At 41.0% G+C, this 24235-nt stretch overlaps 1 protein-coding gene across 3 annotated transcripts in view; it reads left to right on the top strand.

The window, feature by feature from the left end:
• TANC1 (tetratricopeptide repeat, ankyrin repeat and coiled-coil containing 1) overlaps positions 1-24235 on the top strand; it is a 233035-nt gene that overhangs the window by 70570 nt on the left and 138230 nt on the right. For all 3 annotated transcript variants that reach the window (XM_088474775.1, XM_088474776.1, XM_088474777.1), the window contains exon 2: positions 13522-13591. In XM_088474775.1, the coding sequence (XP_088330901.1) occupies positions 13534-13591 (58 nt within the window). In that variant the 5' untranslated portion in view covers positions 13522-13533. The remainder of the gene's footprint in view (positions 1-13521; positions 13592-24235) is intronic.

The raw sequence follows: 24235 nt of genomic DNA on the forward strand, positions 1-24235 counted from the left end.
GGCATGGCACAAATAGAAGGGCTGTTTAATGGGCAAGGAGGCCAGATGTATGAGGGCACATCTGTAGGCAGTATAGCACATTCCATGCTGAAATTTGTTCAATGGCAAAGGCTCCTGGAAATTTAGAATGGTGGCTACAAAGTTTGTGTAAGCTAAACATGGATTTTAAATAGAGCATGTTGGAGCACATATTGCTTTGCCCCATGCATTCCTTTAAGCGAGATGTAGTCAGGATACCGGCGACCGGGATAAAAGCCCGACATGGGACTAAATATAGGCGTTGAAATTCCGACGCTTATCATTAGCCCCACGACGAAATCCCGACACCCGGCATACGAAACGAAGGTAAGTCTACTGTCTTAGGTTCGGGGATTAGCTTTAGGAACCACTGGGGGGGCTTAAGGTTAGGCACCCCCCCTGGAGGGTAAGGCTAGGGGAAGGGGGGGGGTTAGGCACTCCCGGGGGGAGGTTAGGGTTAGGCAACCCCCTCAGGAGGATTAGGGTGCGGGAAGGGTGGGGGTTAGGGTTAGTCACCAACGGGGGGAGGTTAGGGTTAGGCACCACTAAGGGTGGGTTAGGGTACTTACCACCACCCGTAGGGATTTTGAACAGTCTGTCTTCCACTGTTGGTATTTGATTCAGCGGCTATTCAGCCACCGGCATTACATACGGATTCCCCTTTAAGCGCATTTATATAAAACCCTCTTTTAGCATAGGGATCATTAATCCTTAAACTCTGATGCTCTTGGAACTGTTAGCAGTTTTGTGCTGGCTGATGGAAACTATGCCTGTGTACACAAGACCTTCCATAATTTGTGTAGTGACATTCTTCAGTGGATATATTTCTCTGTGTCAGCCTGCAGAGTATATCTGCTCTCTCTGTGACTGTGTGATAATCCAGGTCCCGTTATATCAGAATGTAGGGGTGGTGTGTGGTCTGGATGTATTTTTAGTGATGATAAGAGTGGAATGAAAGATTATCAGGATAGATGTTCTACTGGCTGAGCGTGTGAGACAGGAAGGAAGCGGCACCGCGGGGATGGTGACCTTCTATATTAAAACAAAAAGTAGTTTCAAATCTGTAAAAATACTGATATTCTAGCTGAAACTATACATGGACAAGGAGGGTTTATGTATATCTTACAGTATATACTTAAATAATGAGCTGCCTATGAAAGGCCTTTTGGTTGATTGTGCAATGGCAGTAATGTTCCAAGTTATTCATGGGCATATACTGGGGCTGTTTATTAACCTACTTTAACCAAAAAGCCATGTGGAAACTTCTGCCTGTTTGATTATCAGAACATGTAGTTTAGGCAGTATTAATCAAAACTGGAATGCTGGAGAAGGAATGGATATGAAGTCCTGGCAGAATATCCCGATGCCGGCAGCCCGAAGGGAGAAGATGCCGACAGGGCAGGTAAGTACTCCCTTCCCACTACCCCCCCCCCCCCCCAACCCTTACTCTCTCTTAGTGGTGCCTAACCCTAACCTCCCCTGGGGATACCTAACCCCCCCCCCTTACCGCACCCTAAACCTAACCCTGCTACGCTCCCTAAACCTAACCCCCCCCCCCCCACCTAACGCTAAGGACACCTCAGACGTACCTCGTTCGGGCTGGCGTCCTTTTGCGTTCCGGCGTTGGGATGAAGATAGGTGTCAGTATTTTGACGCCAATCTTAAGTCCTTGTCTGTATTCGGATGTCGATATCTACCATTAAGGACCCGCAGAACACTGCTGTTCCCATAAACCTTTTTGGAGCTTGGCCGTTGATATCCAACAGCATCTTCAAATAGCCATTGTAGCCTGTAGGCTACAGTCTCTCCTAACTCTGAGAGGGACAATTGTCTCCCCAGCAACCTATACTGTACAAATACGCAGCAAATAAGATAGTCAGAACTATTCCATCTTCTATTTTGATGGGCTCTTATCTGAGTTGCTGTTTCAGCAAGAGCTTATGATTAAATTGCCATGAAAAGACATCTGTTATCTCTGTGAAGTGTCAATAAGTAAATTAAATTATTTGGGGACAATGGTATCTTAAGTAGACCCCCATAGCCTTCTTATATCTGCCTACTGACATCCAGTGTGTGCATTTGTAATGTAAAATGAAAAGCTAAAACTTACCTAAAGAATGGTCCATAAAGCCTAGAATTGGTTGCTAGACTCAATGTTTAGAGTAGAGGTTCCCAAACTCTGGGCCTAATTCAGACCCGCTCGCAAGCAGGTCGCAGCTATGCGAGCGTCCAGGAGGCCGCTCCAAAAAGTAAGAGGGACGGCCCTGATTCAGAGCGAGCGCTCTGTCAGAGCGTCTGGCTCTGAATCAGGGCCTATGTCCTCAAGGCACCCTAACAGGTTTTAAGGATATCCATGCTTGACCACGGGAAACTTGTGCATTATATTTACTAAAGCTTCTAAAACAGACAAGTGGTGATGTTGCCCATAGCTATAAATCAGATTCTGTGTATCATTTTCTAGAATGCAGTAGAGAAGTGATAGCTTGAATCTGATTGGTTGCTATGAGTTGTCTGTTTTAGAAGCTTTAGTAAATCTGCCCCTAATTATTACCTCAGTCAACTTGATTTAACCACCTGTGCTCAACCATGGATCTCTCTAAAACCTGAACTGTTGAGGGCCGCGTTTGGGAACCTCTGGTTTAGAGAAATCGGCCACATTCCCAACATTTATCTCCCTATAGAGTATTGTGTGCTGTTGTAAACTGTCAAATATAGAAAATGAACAGTGAATTACATTAGTTTGCCCATAGAAACATCCGGAAATCGTTATTTGTTGAATTTGATGTTTTGTTTAGTTTGCAGCTGTGATAAGGTTTGTAAGCATGGGAAAATCATTTAATATATGCAATTTTATTTTCATTTATCTGCCCAAATAGGGAAAACAAAACGTTATATTGTAATCACAAGTTGCAAATAGAACGTAGCAGCAAATTTCATTTAAACATTTAAAAAAGGGTTCTTTCACTCATTGTAATTAAAGGGGGTTGGATTCCCCCCCCCACCAATCCCCACACACACCCATCTGATCGTAGCATTTGCTGTCAGACCAGGAGAGATTAAAGCAGCAGACTGTGATGTCCCAAATGATGAGATCAGCTGTGGCTAGCGAATCATGTGTCCTCTCGCCGCATCTCATCATGAGACACGCTCTTCAGTGCACAATGCTTCACAAGTGTTTCACAACAGTCTAGTGATCCATTTTAGCCCCAGGAAACAGGCTGTACTATGCCGAACACAACCCTTCCCGGCATATCCTGTCCATTTCCCCCTCCTCTGCCTTCAGTTCTAGAAAAGCGTTATAGCACGAAAAAAATCTATTCTTACACAATAGTCCCATATACAAGTCCCACTGGAGGGGTGAGGAGTGAAGTGTTTCCGTATAAGATCAGTCCAGTGCGATGAGATGCTTTGTTTACATTGTATTTTCCGACTTCCGTGTGATGATCCTACTTTAAAGAGCCCATTATTTAATAATGCTGATATTGTTTCCTAAATACTTACTGACAACAAAGATCTCCAAGGCATTAACATTGCGGTACTTCCTGGATATAAATTCACTGCATATGGCTTATTTAATGTAATGTAAAAAGTGTTAGGTGTTCTAAAGGATGATGCTACCATGATATCCTGATTTTTACATTTTTTTTTTATATAAAAAGAACCCCCTCTTCAACCATATTGGGACCTCAGGATAAATGAGGAGCTCTATGTCGGCTTACCTTCAATGCATTGATTCAGGGACACATCGGGGTAGGAGCGGGAGGCGCGGCTGAGCCCGCATTATGTTTACAAATTTGCCACTTTTTGTGGATGCTCGATTGCATCCTGAACCTCAAGAACACATTCCATAGAGTAGAATATATTTACCTGGGGTATAAGGTGCACCACAAACAATGACTAGCAATTGTATACATTTAATAGGGAAATATAGGTATCCTATTTCATTTTTTTTTTTTTTTTTTTCTTTTTCTTTTTTTCAAACTTTCTTTATTCATCTGAGCATAGAAAAAAAAAACCCATATCACAGTGTAAATTGATAATATGTATAATATATATCAATCAAGTATACAATAACACAATCTATAGACATATAACACCTTCCCTGGACGTGGCCGGCTGCCCCCCCCCCCCCCCCCTTTCCAACAAAAATAAAATCAGATCAAATATCTTTCTAATATTAAGGTATCCTATTTCTAAATTATTTATTTCACAATCCAGGATATGCCTGTAAATATCCAGCATTAATTTTTAACAAACCTCCTTATTTAGTTTTATATTAATTTGAAGGAGAACAGGCTGCTATGCACCAATTTCCCTCCTCCATTGGGGCAAATGAGCATGTGGAATATAGAGTATTTGTCTGTCTTCACTAAGCACTTATGTTTGATTGGAGCATATCTAAGACGTGACAGCTATTTATTTTACTTGACAAAACTACAGTAGCTCTACAAAGCATGGCTTTTCTACTTGAGTGTAGCTAAGTGACCTACACACAGTGCTGATGGCCGTTTTGTAAGCTCAGCTAATATTCAGCCCTTAATTTGCTAGGGGCTAGATATATTACAGGTACTCTGTGCCACATGCCTCAGTAAATAAGTTATCAGAATGCAGCCTTTCCATTTACTAGCACCTAATAAATGGGTATGCTGAATTCTCATATTAGTTCAGCTCACTTGTGTCAAACACAGCCTGTAAAGTGACAGGAGCGGATTGGTTGGTACGTTATCTCTCTCCAAGGCTTATTATATAGACCTCTAAATGTAGGTGTGCTGCAATTTGAGGTGAGGAAGATGCTTATTGTTGGTTGGTATTGCATGTAGAGTTTGAATTGTAATTCTATTTTATGTGTGTTCTCTTTGATCTTTAATGCCATTTGTACAGAATGGAAAACAGGGTGAACTTTACATTTTCCAGCTCTCCCTGTTTAGTTGCACTTACCCTTTAAAAAAATGTCTGTGCATCAGCAGATCAAGTACAATTGTGAAGCTTTCACATGTTTGTGCATTTATGCAAGTTTATGATGACTTGCAGATAGGAAACAGGATATTGACTTTACATGTTCAGTGCCCCAGGCCATCCCTGCTTATTTCGGAAACAATTTTATTTTCTTTTTAAAGGGATTTTTTTTATTTAATCCCTCTCCCATGATTCTAATCAAAAGTTATTGTTAATGACAGTAGATACTGAAGCAAAAACTATGATTGGGATCTTCTTTATAGTTGGATTACATTGTTCCCCCCCTCACTCGTAAATAATAGGTCTCCAAAGAAAAGCTCCCATAAAAGTTTTACATGCTGCATGTTTTATATTGTGGAGTGCATGTCTGCTGGGATTTCTGGGAGTGTGTTTAATCTATGCCCCCCCCTTCTCCCCCTACACTCCAAGTGTAAAAAGACGAAATAGAGTTTGAGCATACTTTTATTTTTGTATTTAAGTCTGCACAACAGTTAGATAGGTCTGAATTATTTATGCATGTAAGTAATTTAAAAATGGCTCTAGTTATGGTATGCATTACATTTTATTGTGCTAACTAAAGTGTGCCTAATTAAGGTTTAAAAGTATGTCATAAAATGTACTACACAGTGGATAGGTTTTTTAACTCCTTATTTTACTCCAAGTCCCGTTCATTATTGCTGGCCAAAGATCACCATTTACTATAACTGAGAGCTGCATACTAGAAGGGGGGGTTAAGCAGCATAATCTGTGGAACTTTCTGTATAATTGGGCACAAGAAAAACATCGGCCTACGGGGCCACCAATTGGAAAAAAAGTGGAATTATGTGTATTATGCAGTCCTGCTCCATTTTCTGCTATACATTCCATTCATTGGTGTAAATTTATCCCTGTTGCCCGGAGGCAAGGTAGAAGTGCCCCCCTTCCCTTTCAACTCCTTTTGTAAAGCAAGTTTAAATGTATTTATTTTTCTCACAAATTAGGAAAATAACAAAATTACAAATAAGCTTACCAAGGGCCTTATTTATCAACGAGTTTTATCATTCATAACGAGTGATTAAAACTTATTGCGTACGATAAATGATGCTCCAGCCAATCAGCTCCCAACTGACATATTTCAAACAGATGACGATTAGGAGCTGATTGGCTGGAGCACCATTTATCATACGCGACGAGTTTTATAACTCGTCGTGAATGATAAAACTTGTTGAATAAGACCCCAAAGGCATTAACACAATAGGTTCTTGTTTTAACAAGATGTGTAAAATCTTACTTTTTTTTTTTTTTTTAAATTATTTTAAGTTTTTTTTTTTCTTTTTATGATATTATACTGTTCCTGAATGGTTAATCTGTAGGTCACAGTTCAGTGTTAAGGATATCTTGGACCCCTCACAGATATACACTAGGTGGCCTATCCTGCTTAGTATAGATTCTGCAATTATTTACAGTAACTGGACTGGGAGCATATGATTATGTATAAAATCCATTGTGCTGTATCAGGAATTCTGTTGAGGCTCTAAAAATACTACAGTGAAATTCTATTTTTGTTGTATCTATGTGTGGGTCCTCTAAAACCAAAGCAGTTTTGGTTTTAGCCATCCAAATTAAAGTTTAGGTTACTGTGTGTTTTCTCTTGAATTATAGTTTTTCATTGTAGCAATGTGCAGTTGCCAAGTGGATACACAGGAACACAACATGGGGAACAGGCTTGCTGATCCAGCTTATTGTGAGTTATCTGTGATTTTCTCCAGGCCGGACATCTGGAATCCTTGTAATTACAGTTTCCTTGTCCTACCATCCTTGATTATAGCTCGTGAAAGATTGCTGCCAAGTCTCCTGCCACTGAGTCAAAGGAGCAATTCTCCCTCTGGCTGAAGAGTACCTGCAAATATTATAGTGTAAGCAAAGTGGGCAGAATTACAAAGTGTCCCGTTGCCTATAATCCTTTCATTTTTCCAGGCAGATATGTGCTACAAACGTGCTAAACTAATGTTTTAAAGAGCACTAAACAGAGTAAAATTCTAATATTCACCCATGGATGAGATCGATCGATCTATCGCTGAAGTGATAAATGTGATGTCACCACGTCGGCAATTAGTGACAGTATGAACTCTGGCCCCTCCGACTAGTGTCGCTGATGTTCCTTCCAGGGTATTTCCAGCGTAACGCACATCAAAAAACCACCATGTAAATGAGAAAAGACGAGGATGTCCCAAAAAGTACACTAGTAATGATGAAAAGAACAAAAGATGAAGCTAACGATAATCTATGTAAAATCAAGTACTGGTGACAGAAATAGAGTAATGCCAGGATAAAATGATCCACCGATGAACGATATATAGGGCAGCCTGTACACACTGCACAATGGAGGAGGAGGAGGAGGAGGACCATGTGTCATAAATGTCTTAGGAAATGTATTTTAAATTCCTGTAACCATACACACGTGATCATTCAGAGCCAATGTACTAAATGCTGGCAGTTTGATAACGTCACAGGATGTCTTGGGAGAGCACACTGAGCATGTTCCTGCTGGTACATTAATACTTATAACTGCCCTGGAGTTGGATCATTTCATGCGTATGGCATATATGGGGAGTATGAGAATTAATGACACTGTTGTACTCCAATTGATGTAAGCATATGTTTAGTTATGTGCTTTCTGTTCAGGCAGAATGTGTAGTTCTATGTAGGTGGCCGGTCTGCCTTAATGTGATTACTTATTAACCACTTGCCTTAACTGACTTTGGTCTTGGCTGGATAACCCCACATCATAGTATTTTAACATGGTATCTGCAATGAACAAGGGCATTGCAGGAGAAAGCTGTACTGTGTCTCACACCTGTTGGCAATATTAGTAGTCTGCTTTATTTAATCAAGTTTACACTGAATACTTTAATGCTATCATTAACAATAACTCAAAATAAACATGAGTTGATAGATGTAAAGCAAAATTTACACCTTTTAATTACAGCCGTATAAAATGTAAAATACATTGGCCATATTTTGTATAATTATACTCAGGAGAACTAGTTAATTACATATAATTAATTGAATGAGTTTGCTCTGAATCTGTAAGGCCTTTTAAATATTACTGCTGGAATTTGTATTGCTACAAGAACTCAAGTACAAGTCTCTGTGGAATCAAGTTAAATGCAACAGAGTAATGGTGCATACACACGGTCAGATAAATTAGGATGATATAAACGATAACTATATAGTTTATCATTTGATGGTTGCTATCGTGTTTTTTTTTTTTTTTTTTTTAACCCCTCCAATGACCAAACGATGGTTGATATCTATATCGATCATCGCCCGTGCATGCAGGCCATCCTGATCGATATCGACCAGGTTAGATCGCGGGTCATTACGTCGTTTGGGGTTGGTGCATGTTGCTGGATGTTCGATATCGAACATCCAGCACCTGCAGGACGATCAGACAACGATATCTGATCGTTGTCTGATCGTCCCGTGTGTACGAGCCATAAGTTTGCTCACATTTGGAGGAGGGTTATTGAGTCACCTAGGTTACCCCACTTGTGAATGGAACAGACAGTGGGCCTCATTTATCAAGTTGTAAAACTCATTGGCTTGAGCACTCATTTATCATATATGTAATCAGCTTCCATTGCCATTATTCAAACAGATGACAGGTAGGAGCTGATCGGCTAAAGCACCATTATCATACACAACGAGTTTTAAAACTAGTTGCGTATATGATAAAACTCACTTATAAATGAGGCCCAGTGATTGGAAAAATGCGAGGCTTAACATTGTGCTCCTGAGAGCAAGTAACATTACAGTAAGATGGTGGTCACCAGAAACAGTGGTTTCCATATTCAGGCCAGTTTTCATGTGTTGTACCTGCTTTTAACACAGTACTGCAGTGCACGACATAGATGCCAATGGTATTAGTTTCAGGTATTAATAGTACATGTTATATAAGAATAGGTTATCATTTTTGTCCACCTGCAAAGTGCATAGAAAGCGCCTTGTGATCGGTGATACGCTAGTGAAACGATTGGATATGCTCTTCTGAATATTGGTGAAGAGTTCACTTTATAGTGAAACTAAACATGTGTTAAGGTTGTTGTCTCCTAGTGACTATTATATTTTCTCTCTGAAAGTAGACAGTATTTTATTCTGTATAATGAGTGCAGAGAAAATACCACCATAACGGTAATGCCTTTTATATTGATCTAAACAGCAATCTTCTATAGACCTACTTCTGTATCGTGGTCATTCTCTTGCATACATTGCCCACGCAAATGTCAATTTAGTGTGTGTGTGTGTGTGTGTGTGGGGGGGGGGGGTGGAGATATACACTCAGGGAGCTGTAAGAGGATGATCTCAGTGACTTCATTATATTTAATTTATTGTCCAGAAGTATTTGCTTGAGAGTGCAGTGTAATCACACATGACCGTGTTCAGTTACGATGCAAGTCACAGGCATATAGGCAAAGAGCATGATGGACAGTATGCCAGATAATGTTTATACTGGATGGAAAACGCACATTGTAATATGTTGTCTATTTGTTAATCATGCCACTCTGTTTGATAGATATTTATGAAAACGTATGGTAGTCTACGTGAATCCAAGATGCATGTATGTTACTGTATCTCCTTCAAGCTGATAGCATAGAGCTGAAACAAGCTCGGTCTATTGTCCGTCCACAGCATAGCAAGATCCTTGATTAGACAACCTAGACTCTCCCCACCTAGAGCCCAGTGGGCACTGAGGTGCTCAGATTACCAGTTTTATTTTTATTTAATTAACAAATACAGGGGTAAAAGGGCCCAAACTAGTATGTTGCCAAGACCCTATGGGACCTTAATCCCGCTCTGGTTCAGGGCCTCATGGATAAAAATACATCTACGTACTGGGATTGATTCCCATAGTTGCCCAACTGTCCCTGCTTTCCCTGAAGTGGCAAATCCATTCTATTAGCAAATGTAAAATGGCTGGGTGAGGGGGAGCTAGAGTAAACCTCAGAAGTCGCAATATGGTAATTGCGGATTCTGATTGGTCAGCTCACACCGCTTAGATTTTCATCCTGGGCATTAGAGTAGTACAACTAAATCCAATGAAACGCCTGGGATCTGGCTGTGGGGAGCAAGGGGTTTGTTGGGTTAGTAAAATGTAATGTACTGGTAGTAATTTTTGAAATGTAAACAAAAAAACCCCAAAACCTGCTTTAAGGTCTTTTGAGGTTTATCTAAACAACACCATGTATAATGTCCTGCCTGGCAGCAGTGTGTTCCTTGCATTTATTTTAGATTCCTAGGTTGGTAATGCAGCATATGACGAAAGGTCACAGGATACTTGGCTACAGAAGCGTTCTGATTCCAGCCCAAGTACAATTAGACTATGGTTTATTGCATTCCATCCCTACCTCCATGTATTTTGCGCTTTTGCTGCCAACAGTGCACAGGTCACCTTGCTATGCCAGATCTAGATTAATTCCTATATAGCAGCTTTCCACTAAATTGGAACAGGTGTTCAGCGATGGCTATCAGTAGGAAGGAGAAGCCTCCTCTACATCACGAGCTCCTCGCTTGTTTTGCTCATGTATAATGGGACCTACAAAGCCAGTTTTATATTTTGGAATGTTTGTGCTAGATCCACAAGGAAAACCTCCCCATTAAAGTGGACTCGTAACCTTCTCACACTTAAGGCAACCTTTTTGTGGTTTGAACCAGCATTCATGAGACGACAGCCTATCGATTAACTAGAATAGTGACCTATTTGAGGTATGAGGCTCTGCGTGAATTTATATTGGCTCGTCCCACACAATGACTTTCCTGGGTCTGCCTCATTGAGGTGCCAAGATACTGCAGTAAGACCTCAATTTGCAAAGAGAAAGAAGAGGATTTAACACTTATTCCTATATTTGTTTCCTCTCCATATTCTGCTCTGAGCGTCACATTCCTCAAGCAGTGAATTGTTGGGTAGTATAATATTAACCAGATCTGTTTCCTTCCTCGTGCTGTTTTGATCTAATTCTTTGTGTTCCCTATACTATAGCCTTGGTGTAATGCCAAGGATTTTTTTCTGTCAGAGCTTCAAAGCAATTGATCCAGATTTAGCCTCCAAACTCTGATAACATGTGTTCTGCAGATAATGGGTATTATTTTTATAAGTTTATCATTAAAATTACTCATATGTAAATTAAAAAAAATAATAATTTTTTTTTTTCATCAGCTTTCGTTAATAAAGTTAAGTATTTGCTGAAGTCTTTAAGACTTCAGCAAATAAGAAAATATCAGGTATTGTAGATGTTCGTTCTGAACATAGGGCCTGATTCAGAGATACGCTAATGCGATCGCAGCTGCGATTTTGTATGCAACGTAGTTGCGAAAATATGCTAATGGTTGTAATGATCATTCGAGCATGAGGACGCCCATCTGCATATGACTTTGCTTATCTACATAAATATAACATCGGCACGCATCAAGCAGCCATCTCGCCCTTGCGGAAGGTCTGACCAGCCGCAAACACTGCAGCTCTCCATGCATGCTGAGAGCTCTCATGCTGCGAATGCAATCGCCCCCCTCCCCCTGGTAATTCCCCCACAGCAGTGCCCCCATAGTAATGCTCCTGTAGTCCCCATATAGTAATGCCCTCTAGTAATGCCCCTGTAGTGCCCATTTAGTAATGCCCCTGTAGTGCCCATTTAGTAATGCCCCTGTAGTGCCCCCTAGTAATGCCCCTGTAGTGCCCCCTAGTAATGCCCCTGTAGAGCCTCCTGGTAATGCCCATGTAGTAATAAACCTAGTTATGCCCCTGTAATGCCCATTTAGTAATGCCCCTGTAGTGCCAATGTACAGCTCCCTGCTAATGCCTCTGTAGTGCCCCCTGATTATGCCCCTGTAGTGCCCCCTGATTATGCCCCTGTAGTGCTCCCTGGTAATGCTCCTGTAGTCCCCCTGGTAATGCCCCTGTAGTGCCCCCTGATTATGCCCCTGTAGTGCTCCCTGGTAATGCTCGTGTAGTCCCCCTGGTAATGCCCCTGTAGTGCAGCTTACACACACACACACACACACACACACACACAAAAAAAAAAGAAATACCTTAAACCCCACTCCTGTGACCGCCGCCTTTGGGTCCGCCCGGCTGCTCCTCTGAACTATGGGAGAGACGTCATTATGTCTCTCCCATAGTGCCTGTGGGGAGAGCCGGAAGCTGGAGTTCAGGAGAGAACTCCAGCCTCCGGCTAGCGCGACACTGCAGAGAAGAGCAGGGCGTCCGCTGGTAATAACATCTCAGCGGGCGCCCGCCTTAGAGTCTCCCTGCAGCGCCGGGCTGGAGGTCACTGAGGGCGGGTGCAGCGGCGTACCCGGTGCACGTGCACCTCCAGCCCCCCCCTATTTGCGGCCCTGCTATGGACCGGTGTTCAAAGGGTCAGACGTGCCTCTGTTATTCTCAGGGCCGGTGCTACATTAGGCAGCTTTAGGCGGCTGCCTAGGGGCGCTGACTACTGAAGGGCGCCGCTGAGTCCATTAAAAAAAGCAAGGATGACTCTTTTCAGTCCCTGCTGGGTCTAGTGATGACCAAGGTTGATGCACGTGTGTGTGTGTGTGTGTGTATGAAGCTAGGGAAGGGTTTATGAATAGGTGATGTTGTTTTTGTTTTAAAAGAAACTTAAAACCCATTTTAAAGCCGATATATGCACTGTACTACTTCAGTTGAGTAATTGGGCTAGTATGCTTGCTATTATTGTGCCAAATACATTGCAATTGTCCTACTTTTTAGTAAACTCTTATTCCCATTATTTTTGTGTTTTCTTGCACATTAACTAAATAAATCTGCTTCATGTGAAACATTAGACATAGCCAAGGTGGTCTGGCAGAACTGGTGCAGGCCTCCTTAGCATTTCTATGTCCCCATAGCCTCTACTGTATTTCAGATTACAGCCTGCAGTTACAGGGGGAGATTCAATTGTTCTGTCGGCGGCTTTTTTTTTTTTTTTTTAGATGCCCGACAGAGCAATTCAATTGTTGCTCTGCCGGGGGCGATAGCCGCCGGTGCCGGCATTTCTGCACACACTTAAGAGTGCGCGAGCAGAAATGTGACTGAAGCACCCTGGTTAGGGCGCGCTTACCGCAGATAGCGCGCCCTAACCAGGAATTAAGACTGGTTTAGCCGGTTTACACGGCTAAACCTCGTCTCATAGTCGGTGAAGAGGGCGATAATTAATGAGCGCCCAGAACAATTGAATAGCAAACTGGGCGCTCATTAATTATCACGCCCAAAAAAACGATTGAATCACCCCCCACAGAGTCCAGATTTATGGCCGCTTATACATAGGCTGGCTGGTCGTTTTGCCTGACCCTGAGTATATTGTACATTCATTGTATATATTAATTTTGTGCTTGGGTCAAGCAATAGTATCAGCAGGGAGGCCTATTGGATTGCAATAATTGGAAGACCAAAGTTCCTGCTCTTCCCAATTAACAGCCATTTATTCCCAATCAGAAGTTGATAACTATTGCAGAACGTTCACACTGCCAGACGTATTAATTTAATGGATTGGTCTTGTTTTGTACTTACAGGGCTCAGAGAAAATGTTGAAGGCTGTATTAAAGAAGAGTCGTGAGGGTGTGAAAACCAGCAAAACTCAAGGTTAGTAAGACTGTGTGTGTTTTTATATGTTCATTTAAATTCAGGGAATGAAATACAGTTTGGGGTGTAATATATGCAGGTAAACAGAAGTCAAGAAAGACAGGAATGAGAGCACTTGTCTGCAATGTCTGATTTTCCAGAGATGAAGCTATAACTATCTGTCTTCTCACACAAAAAATAACAAAAATCGGGGAATGTTTGTAACAAAGTATTGCAATAATTGGTCATTCTGGCCAGTCCCTACATTGACTCATAAAATCGTGAGAATTGCTGTGCATCCTTTGCCACCAGGTATCACACAGATTCTATATACAAACTTTGCTTTTTTTGTATTGCTTGAGTTCTGCTAGCTCATTGGCTTAGAGAGACAGTACCTCCTCTAAGCATATCAGTCAATTGGTATCTGGGGAACTAGCTGACAAGAAATGGTTTACACATGGGAAAATGGAATGCAAGAGAACGTATAGGCCCACATACTGTAGTGACGGATTGCCACAATTTGCATATCCCCAGATGCCGGCGTTTGGTATCTGTGAAATCCAGCATGTTGAATTTCACGGACTTGGCGATGACTATCAAAATATGATTGTGATCAGCAAATCTGACATTTTTGGCATGTGGATTTGCACTGATCCCCTGACGGATCGGCGATCATCGATGGTCTGTATATCTGACCAGCAGATTGGCGGTTCTGGTCTTGGGGGATTGGGAAATCACCCGCCAGATGTATTCTTAACACTGCAAAAATGTTGTTATAAATAATAGACTTTAATTCACAGCACTCAACCGTCTGTGGTGCCTGAGATATGTGACCACATCATTTAAATAAAATATATATATATTATAATTGTTCTGCTCTCATCTAATTTATATTCCAAACTGTATTTCATTTAAATTCAGGGAATCATTGTAGCAAAGTATTGCACTCATTTGTTAAGCTGGACAACTCCGTTTAAGGCTCACCTTCTGGCCTGTCCTTACATTGACTCACAAAATAATGAGAATTGCTCTGCGTCCTTTGCCAGCAGGTATCACACAGATTTTATACACAAAGTGTTTGCAGCAGATAGTTGAGTGCTGGTGATTAAAGCCTATTTTTTATAATAACATTTTGTGGTCACACTTTAGAAAATATGTGATCATCATTAATACTTATTTAATAATAGGTCCTGTTACACAAGAAGAATAAAGATAAGGTTGAAAATATTAATGGTCACTGACTCATTCAGATACCAGAGAAAATGAGTTGGTGTACCACATTAAATTTATGGGCAAATACATCCTATAGTTTTATGGTTGTTTGTGCAAATGCTTTGCCCAACCTTTGGCAGGTTATGGTCAGTGAGGGTAGCACACAGTCACAGAGGTAGAGACATCCCAAAGTACTGTCTAAATGCTTTTGTATTTCAGGAGAGCTTTGTTGTTTTTTTTTTGTTTTTTTTCTCTAAATAAAAACTCGTTTTTGGAACTTTAATTGTACTATCAGTATCTCATGACCGGAATAGATGCCACTTTGTGCATTTTTGTGTGACCAAAAACTTTGCAAATGTCTCCTATAAAAAAAAAAAATAAATAATAATAAAAAAATGCCTCCAAACATCCATAGACCGCCCTTGTCGTTCATTAAAATATCTTTTTCCAGAAACCACAATTTTGTTTTTTGAATGTAGAAGGCTCATTGCTGCAGGTCGTCAGATCCTCCTTTGTGTGACCAGCTCCTCCGTCATAAGGAGCAAACATTTACTCCCCTGCAGTGGGCATTATGATGCTGTAACCCGTCCAGGAGCTAGAAGAAAGCGCATCTACTGGGCAGGTTTTGTCTGTTGTCTAAATCCCCTTTACTGACGACATTCTGTTGTGTTGGTTCCCAAGTGACACGCTGATTACAGACTATCATTTCCCATACTGAAGCTCTGTTTTATCCAGCGTAGTAATGTGAATGTAATGCACACTGCGCTCGTATCTTAGTAAAGGTCTCGTTTCCATGGTTGATAACTGACCATCGTCATGACTCCCACTTGTACATAACTTGCATATCTAAGATCTGTTATTGTAAATTATCTTGGCTGACAATCTTTTTATTGCTTTCCACTGTAATAACCAACCAATAAATCTTTGCCAGTAGGGTTTTTTCTTTGTCTTTTGACCTCAGATTATAAATGGACACATCTGTCTGTCCTGACCCCATCTGCAGACAAAATCGCTTTATTAGAGCTGCAGAACGTGACGGTAGATAGACATTCCTGAGATTATTTGTCTTTATCATACTAGGAATTTTTTTTTTTTTAAACTCTCTCCAGTTTTCATCACTATAAATTTGTGGCATCCTCCTAGTGCCTAGATGACTTCCAGTGGGTACTTTTGTCATTTGGTGGCATGTTGTGGTGTAAAGAATTGCGGATGAACTATTGTTACCTCAGTTCACAAATGCGCATACACACACACACAAGTGAGGTTTCCATATGAGTTGTCGCTTTTGCTTTGCGTTATAGCATTCGTTGATTTGTAAATAACCTGTAGAATTTCATCGCTCTGTCATTGTTGGATTCTCAGCAAACGTACAAAGTTCCATCTGGTCAGGTTTGACATTAGACCCATATTGCATTAAACAGAATTAGACCTTTTGTACACTGACACCTTTCACTGGCTGTCAGGCGATGAAACAGGAGCTGGCTTTATTAAAAGCCTCCAAAATAGCAAGAGCCTGACACAAACCCATCCTCTAGTGAGAATAGGGCTATATTTATACAGTTCTCTGTCTGGCACATAGTCTGAAGATCGCACTGCGGGAATTTCAGTCATGTTAGTATTCTCTTATTTAGTACCTTATTTTTAAGTCGCCAACATATTCTACTGTGAATTCTATTGTTTTATTTATAAAACATCCTATATCACAGAGCTATAGTGCATTTTGTTTGGGGTGGTTTGCAAAACACGTATAATATACGCTTAAATTCTAGTCCTTCTAAACCAGTGTAAAGATTGCTGATAAACGCTGGAACTCCCATCGCTACAGTATAGCTTATTCTGTTAGCGCCTCTTTCTGTAGGAACTCATGATGGGGTCATTTTCTGATATGCCTGAGACATTGGCTGCTCGACCGTACTCAAATGCCAGATGCGGGTTTATGAATAATCATTCCGGGGTAGTTACATCTGGTCTTGGGACACACAGATTTTTGAGAGCTGTCAGTGCATATTTCTAGAATGCGCCCTTGAGATTAAAACAATACAGTGATCAGCATGGAACGGTTTGCTTGATCGGACACGCTGGTTATTAAGTGTGCTCACTGCTGCTTCTCTCTACCTATAAATAGCATGCAGATGCTGGCCTGATGCATGGAGAAAACCTGCAGGCTCCTGAATAAAGAAACTACTCTCTTTGTGGGCAGTTTGATAATTTACTCCTGCATTTGGATGAATGTAGAAATGTGGCTCAATGACCTAAGAATGTACCTATAGCAATTTATTCATGTCTTGGACCGATATCAAGCTCTAATTACTTTCTGTGGCTCTTACCTTCCATGAGAACTCCTGTAACCTCTTGTATATCTCTTTTTGGGTCCATGCCCAAATGTTATAATAATAAAAAAAAAAATAATAAAAAATAAATAAATAAATATATATATATATATATATATATATATATATATATATATATATATAGTAAGAAAAACAGCGGCACTCCTGGGTTTGTAGTGGTTAAAGAAATATATTCATATATATCCAACGTTTCGGGGCCGTAACACCCCTTTGTCAAGGTACCTTGACAAAGGGGTGTTACGGCCCCGAAACGTTGGATATATATGAATATATTTCTTTAACCACTACAAACCCCGGAGTGCCGCTGTTTTTCTTACTATATAACATTTATTCACGGAGCGCACCCGGAGATAGATAGATAGATATGAGAGAGATTACAGCGCCAAATTAGTAGAGATCCTTGCGAGTGGTGTTTTATTATACTTTTCATATGCGTGAACCGTATAAAGGTATAAGTATTAAGCACTCCCCAAAAATATGGGTGTCGGCTCAACCAGTAAAGCTGCATACACACACAACGATTTAGTAAATGAACGAAAATCGGTTACTAAAATTGTTCATTTACTAAATGTAATGAACGATTTTTTGGAATTACAAAGATTTTTGCATATTCCCTTAATGAAAATCGTTCAGTCGTCAGTCTGACTGAACTACAAACGTGAACGCGCATGAGCGATAATCGTTCATCGTTTTAACTCAGAAAGCGAATGATTTTTTTCAACGACTGAACGATAAACGATACCGATAATCGTTCAAAAAATCGTGTGTGTATGCGCCTTTAGAAATGTATCAGTGGTAATTGGTTACATATAAACAAATGCGAATATTGGAACTGGAATAGAGCCCCTTATGTGCTTGTATACCCTTGTATATGTATATTTAAAAAATGGTAACCTTACAATATAAAGTGCTTAGTGACAGGCAAAAAGTGCTCCGTGTATAAATACAATTCATATAGGAAAACCTCCAAATTATTACTAATATACACAGAGTGATAGGAGTGTATATAATATAACAAAATTTCATAAATGTGTACAGCAGTGCATTATTGTTCAGATTATAAATGTGCAAAAATACTCATACGATTTGTATATAAAACAATTTTTAATCAAGGACAAGAGTAATATATCCTTCGACATGTAGGATAGTATACATAAAATCCACAAATAAACATACATGTATAAAAAAATTTTTTTTTATATAAAAATGTCGTAAGAATATCAAATATAAGGATAAAAATTGGCTTATCTGATCATAAGAAATGCTAAGTTCCTAGATGCTGAAAAAGCATTTGATAGGATCTCCTGGGATTTTATGAAAGCTGCTCTCGAAGCTTATGGCGTGTCTGGTGACTTCCTCACTGGCCTTCTGGCACTATACTCTACCCCCTCTGCTACGGTCCTGATTAATGGTACTCCCTCAGGCCCAGTCAATATTAGCAACGGTGTTCGCCCTCATAATTGAACCGCTGGCCTCCCATATTAGATCCCATCCTGATATTCGGGGGGTTCAAGTGGGCGCTTTGGAGCCTAAGATCTCTCTTTTCGCAGACGATATTCTTTTATCCCTGACCCAACCGGCAATCTCTCTCCCCAACCTTTTTTCTGTTCTTCGGTTCTATAGCACTGTCTCTGGGTATAAAATCAACTACTCCAAATCAGAGGCCATGCTTCTCCATGTTTCCCCACAGGATGCTGAAAACCTACAAACTTATTTTAATTTTAAGTGGAAACCCAAAAAGAGCAAGTACTTGGGGATATACTTAACTTCCCACTATGACTCTCTTTATCGTGAAAATTTTTCACACCTCCTATCTAAAATGCACGCCGATTTAAATTCCTGGAATCGTCTTATAATCTTGTGGTTGGGTAGGATCATAGCTGTCAAAATTAATGTTATACCAAAATGGCTTTATCTTTTTCAGACTCTCCCCGTAACTGTTCCCGCTGTTTTTCTAAGTAATATTCAAAGAGCCCTGATTCGTTTTGTTTGGAATCACAGACCCCCGAGGATTGCGGTTAAAATTTTGGAAAGGTCGGTTGTAAGAGGTGGGAGAGGTCTTCCTAATATTAAACTTTATTACCTTGCCTCCCATTTCTCCCATATTGTTACCTCATACTCTCCTCCCGGTTCTACTTCATGGTTGGATATTGAATCTGCCTATATTACTCTCCCAGACTTAACTTCCTTATGGGGCACACTACCCGCACACCGACCTTCCGCATACAAATTGCTCCCTACTATTAAATTTGACCTCAGACTCTGGGGTCTCTACTCACACAAAATGAATCTTTCTTCTCCGGTATCTCTAACTCCTATCTGGTATAACCCCCTGTTCCCTCCTAGTTCCTCTACTTTGAGGTCCCATAGGTGGATTAATGCAGGCCTTAGGTTCCCCACGGACTTTTCTGACCAGGGTCATTGGTTATCCCTACCAATGTTACAACTAAAACTTCCATCCCAGACGCTTAACCCATTCAAATTTTTTCAAATTCGCCATTTTTTACAATCATTACCTCCACTAGCTGTCCTCCGTGCCCTTACTCCTTTTGAAAATCTCTGTAGACACTTCCCCTTATCTAAAGGTCTAATTTCCCAGATTTATGCTCTTCTTTTGGACGCTAGCCTTCCCTCTCTTAGCCCCCACGAAAATGCTTGGGAGCGAGACCTTGGCTCTCCTCCAGATGCTGAGGCCTGGGACGACATGAGACTGGGAATAGCCAAAAGTTCTATTGCAACCAAAATTAAGGAGAATGCATATAAAATGTATTACAGGTGGTACTATACTCCTGAGAAACTTCATAAAATGTTCCCATCCTCCTCACCCGATTGTTGGCGGGGCTGTGGCTGCAGGGATACTATGGTCCATATCTGGTGGACCTGTCCAATTATTGTTCCCTTCTGGGACTCTGTCCATAATCTACTAAACTCCCTCCTGGAAGCTCCAATCTCAAAAGATCCTTGGATATTCTTATTGTGTTACCCACCCCCAAATATTGATAAATTTTTCCAAAAAGTTAGTTGCGCACATATTAGCAACAGCAAAGTCTCTTATTGCTCTAAATTGGAAAAAGACCTCCCCTCCACTCCTCTCTGTTCTTAAGAGTCAGATTTGGCATATTGCGACCATGGAGGAGATAACTTATTACCTCCATGATCGAGGGCATGCTTTTTCTAAAGTTTGGGCTCCCTGGCTGCTTGCTGAGCGCAGTCCCCCTTCTCCTTCCGCACACTTGGTGCATGGACCCATGGGCAGCGGCTGAGATTTATCCTCCGGACAATGTCTGATATGTATTAATTTCTAGATGATATGTCGTGTCTCCCCCCTCCTCATTTCTCCCTTCCTCCTGTCCTCTATTTATCCCCCCCTCTTTCTTACCAAGCATTTTTGGTAATAGTTTTGTTTGTCTATTATTGTTGGAAATATGGTCTGTACTGGGTTTCTTGTGACCCTGTATTTGTTCTCCTTTTTGTGTTACATTGTATTCTATTTGACCATTTAAAATAAAGAATTATAAAAAAAAAAAGAAATGGTAAGTTCATGAATGGGTAGAGAATAGGAGCCTGTAGCAATCATAGATGTGTAATTTTGCACATACATTACAATATTTGTTTATACCAACCAACCCACATCTATGATTGCTACATTAACACAAATATTCTGTTTACTGCTGCAGTCTATTGAGACCAGTAAACTATTATCTTGCAACATTTTGGGTCCATTCTTCTTTACACATCACCCAATCGTTTGAAACAATACCACTTCGCAATAGGTCTGAGCTCTACATAACCCAATTTTGTAATGCAATAAAAGACTCTAATGGTGGACAATCCACTGGGCAAAATTATTCTTCAGTAGTAGCACGAAAGGTGGTGTTGATGGTGGGAAGGTTCGTTCACTGGATGTTTACCTCTACTGTATACCTCTATTGTAGTAGAACTTGTGCCCCCCTTACATAACCATCACTGATCAATGTTCAACAGAAATGGTAACTTAGATTAATTAAAGCAATTTCCCTCTTTCCAAAATGTCCTACAAATGTATTGGATTAACCTCTAAAACATGGATTTTCCCAATCGTAGGTGTTCTCTGCACGCTGGTATTGATATTCATGGCATCATATGCGAGTTAATAATTGTCAGGAGTCTCTGCCTTCTAAAACATAGTTCAGATATATTTTATTTTTTGCAGCTTTCAGTGAGACTTTTCTCCTTTTTAGAAGAAAAAAAAAATATGGAGCCAAAACAGAACTTCCTTTGTTTACCATGAAGAATGTATCCACTGTTCCTGGTGTGTTCTGTGATGCCCTGCCCAGTTCTTTTATGGCTGATACCAGTTCTGGCACAACAATTTTACTTCCAGCTTCGACAGATACAAAACAATTGTACTACTGAAAATATGTAAATGTTACTGGCATCAAAGCTTTGTCCTGGGGTTATGTGTATAGCTCCTGTTTAATTAGTTGGATTTCTTTTTACTATATGGTTGTGTATTAGAAACATATTTTGGGTTTTCCATTGTTTTTTCTGCTATCCCAGGAGGTCTGGTAACTGGCTGCAACAGGAAGCAACCGAAAACCATTTGGATAAAGCCACCATAATATTATATTGTGGACAGGAGAGGTTTCTATTAAATCCTTTTTTTTATTTTTTTTTAATTTTTTTATTATTATTATAATTTTTTTAAATCTTTCCATTTGATGCATATTGAGTAGTGGACATCATATTAGCATGTTGGTACAGCAGCCAGTCTTTTATACCAATTCCAGGCTTGCCCACAGCCTCAGATGATCAAAGAGTTTTTTTTATGGACGTCAGCATTGCGACGGGAGCTGTGTGCATAGTTTAACTGGAGGTTTTTGCATAATTATTTCTCAGAGAATAAGGATTTATTGATCATGTTCTTTACCTTAGTTTACCTATTCTCCTCAGTCAGTGACTTGTAGGCCCAACTGTAATAGGGTGAGAGTTTAGAAAATGTGAGAGATTAGCAGTAAACTCTCACACTTTTTAAACTCGGCCAATGTAATAGAGTCCGAGAACATGCAAGCTCACATGTTTTTAGACTCAAAAAACATCCAGGTATTTTCCAATTTTGAAGATAAGCTTGACCAATGTGAGATTTTACTGCTGAACTCTCATTTTCTAAACTCTCACCCTATTACATTTGGCCCGTAGGCTCTGATATCGGAGGTACAGGAATCTCCAAAACACCTTTATTTCAATCTATATGTACTGTACATTGCTTTTACTACAGAAGAGTGGTACTCATGGCTCCTTAAACTTTTTGAGAGGACAACTCCAAACTATTTCACAAAGCTGCAGTGCAATATTACCTATTCTCTTTAGCTTTGGCTGTGGAGCAGACCTTACCAGAAGGCCCTTAATACATGGGTGCGCACAGTATCTTATAAAATTGCCTGTGTCTGCACACAGATCTTGACTTGTGGAGCAGTGCAGATGATGCTTAAATGTTGGGCTCCAGATCATCTCCTATGGAAAATAAATGGTTTCAAATACATTTATTATCCTTCCTCCAGCACAGTACTTCAGCAGATCTTGCTTTGCTAATAAATAACAAATCTCTCTCCACCAGTACAGTTCTTAATTACTAGAAAAGTTGTCATTGCCATCCTCTACATCAGGGATCACTCCCTGCAGCTAGCAACTGCTCCCTGGATATTGGAGCCAGGCTGCCTAGTCGCAGCGCACACACACACATTACAGTGTGAGAGCACATTGTAATCCCCATCTGTCGCAACTGCAAATTTTTTACTATTCACGGACATTCACTTGCTGGTAAACTTGCTGCTGGCATGCTCCCTCTCTCAGGGTTCTCCCCTCTTCCCCATGCAGGGCTTCTCTATCTAACCAAGGGGCTCCGTCCCTTCTGAGCACTCCCACTCTCACACTTAGTAAACTTTTTCACTGTATACACGCATCTTAATTCTGAAGTACTCCATTCTTTTTGTTTGTCTCTGCTTGGGGCACCTGTTATGTGGTTTCTAGTAGGGAACACCTTGTTTAATGGGGCATCCCCAATCCTCTTAACATGATGGAGGTGGCTTTTCCTATTCACTTAGCAGCTCATAGTTGCAGTGGTACCTGGGAGCTGCTACCATCTTGGGCATTCCATCCTGGGGTTACAGTGGGCCGGTACGGGGCGGAACTGCTTTCCGTCAGTTCTATTTGGAGACTGAACCAGTTCCACCTCCTCTGGGCCACCTCAGCCCGGTGCCGCAGGGAGGCTCCATTAGGCGGGCGCCCGCTGAGATTTTGTTACCAGCGAGCGCCAGGCTCCTTCCCCGCAGCAGTAGCCGGAGGCTGGCAGTGTGCACTATGGAAGAGATGTCATGACGTCTCTCCCATAGTTCCGATGAGTAGCCTGGCGGACCGGACAGTAGGGGGCATAACTAATGGGGGCACTTCATAAGGGGCACTGCCAAAGTGGGCACTTCATAAGGGGCACTACCACTGTGGGCACTGCATAAGGGGCACCACTACTGGGGGCTCTGCATAAGGGGCACTACCACTTTTACTATTGGGGGCACTACTACAGGGGGTATTACTACAGGGGCATTACCACTGGGGGCACTGCTACTGCGGGCACTTCTGCATATAGGGCACTACCACCACATAAGGGGCACTACCACTACTGGGGGTTCTGCATAAGGGGCACTACCACTACTGGGGGCACTACCACTACTGGGGGAACTGCATAAGGGGCACTACTGGTGTGGGCATTGTGTATAAGGGGCACATATGTGGGCATTGTGTATAAGTGCACTGCTGTGTGTCATAACATGAATAAGGGACACTACTATGTGGTGTAATGTGAATCAGGGGCACTAGGTGCAGTGTAATGTGGATAAGATTGTGCTACTGTGTAGCGTAATTTTAATTTCTATTGTGTAACTGCGCCCCTTTCTTTTAAGACTACTTCCCTTTTTTGTCACACGTCTACGGCGCGCACTATCCCTTTATTGAAAGCACGGAGGGGGGGGCGAGTTCCATCACTTCTCTAGGACCACTTAAAGCACTGATTCCAGCTAACATGATTGCTTTCCTCTCAGACACGAAACGCACATGTCTTTTATAGACT

Source organism: Taudactylus pleione, unplaced genomic scaffold (assembly GCF_031769625.1).
Source record: "Taudactylus pleione unplaced genomic scaffold, aTauple2 ptg000156l, whole genome shotgun sequence".
NCBI lineage: Eukaryota > Metazoa > Chordata > Amphibia > Anura > Myobatrachidae > Taudactylus > Taudactylus pleione.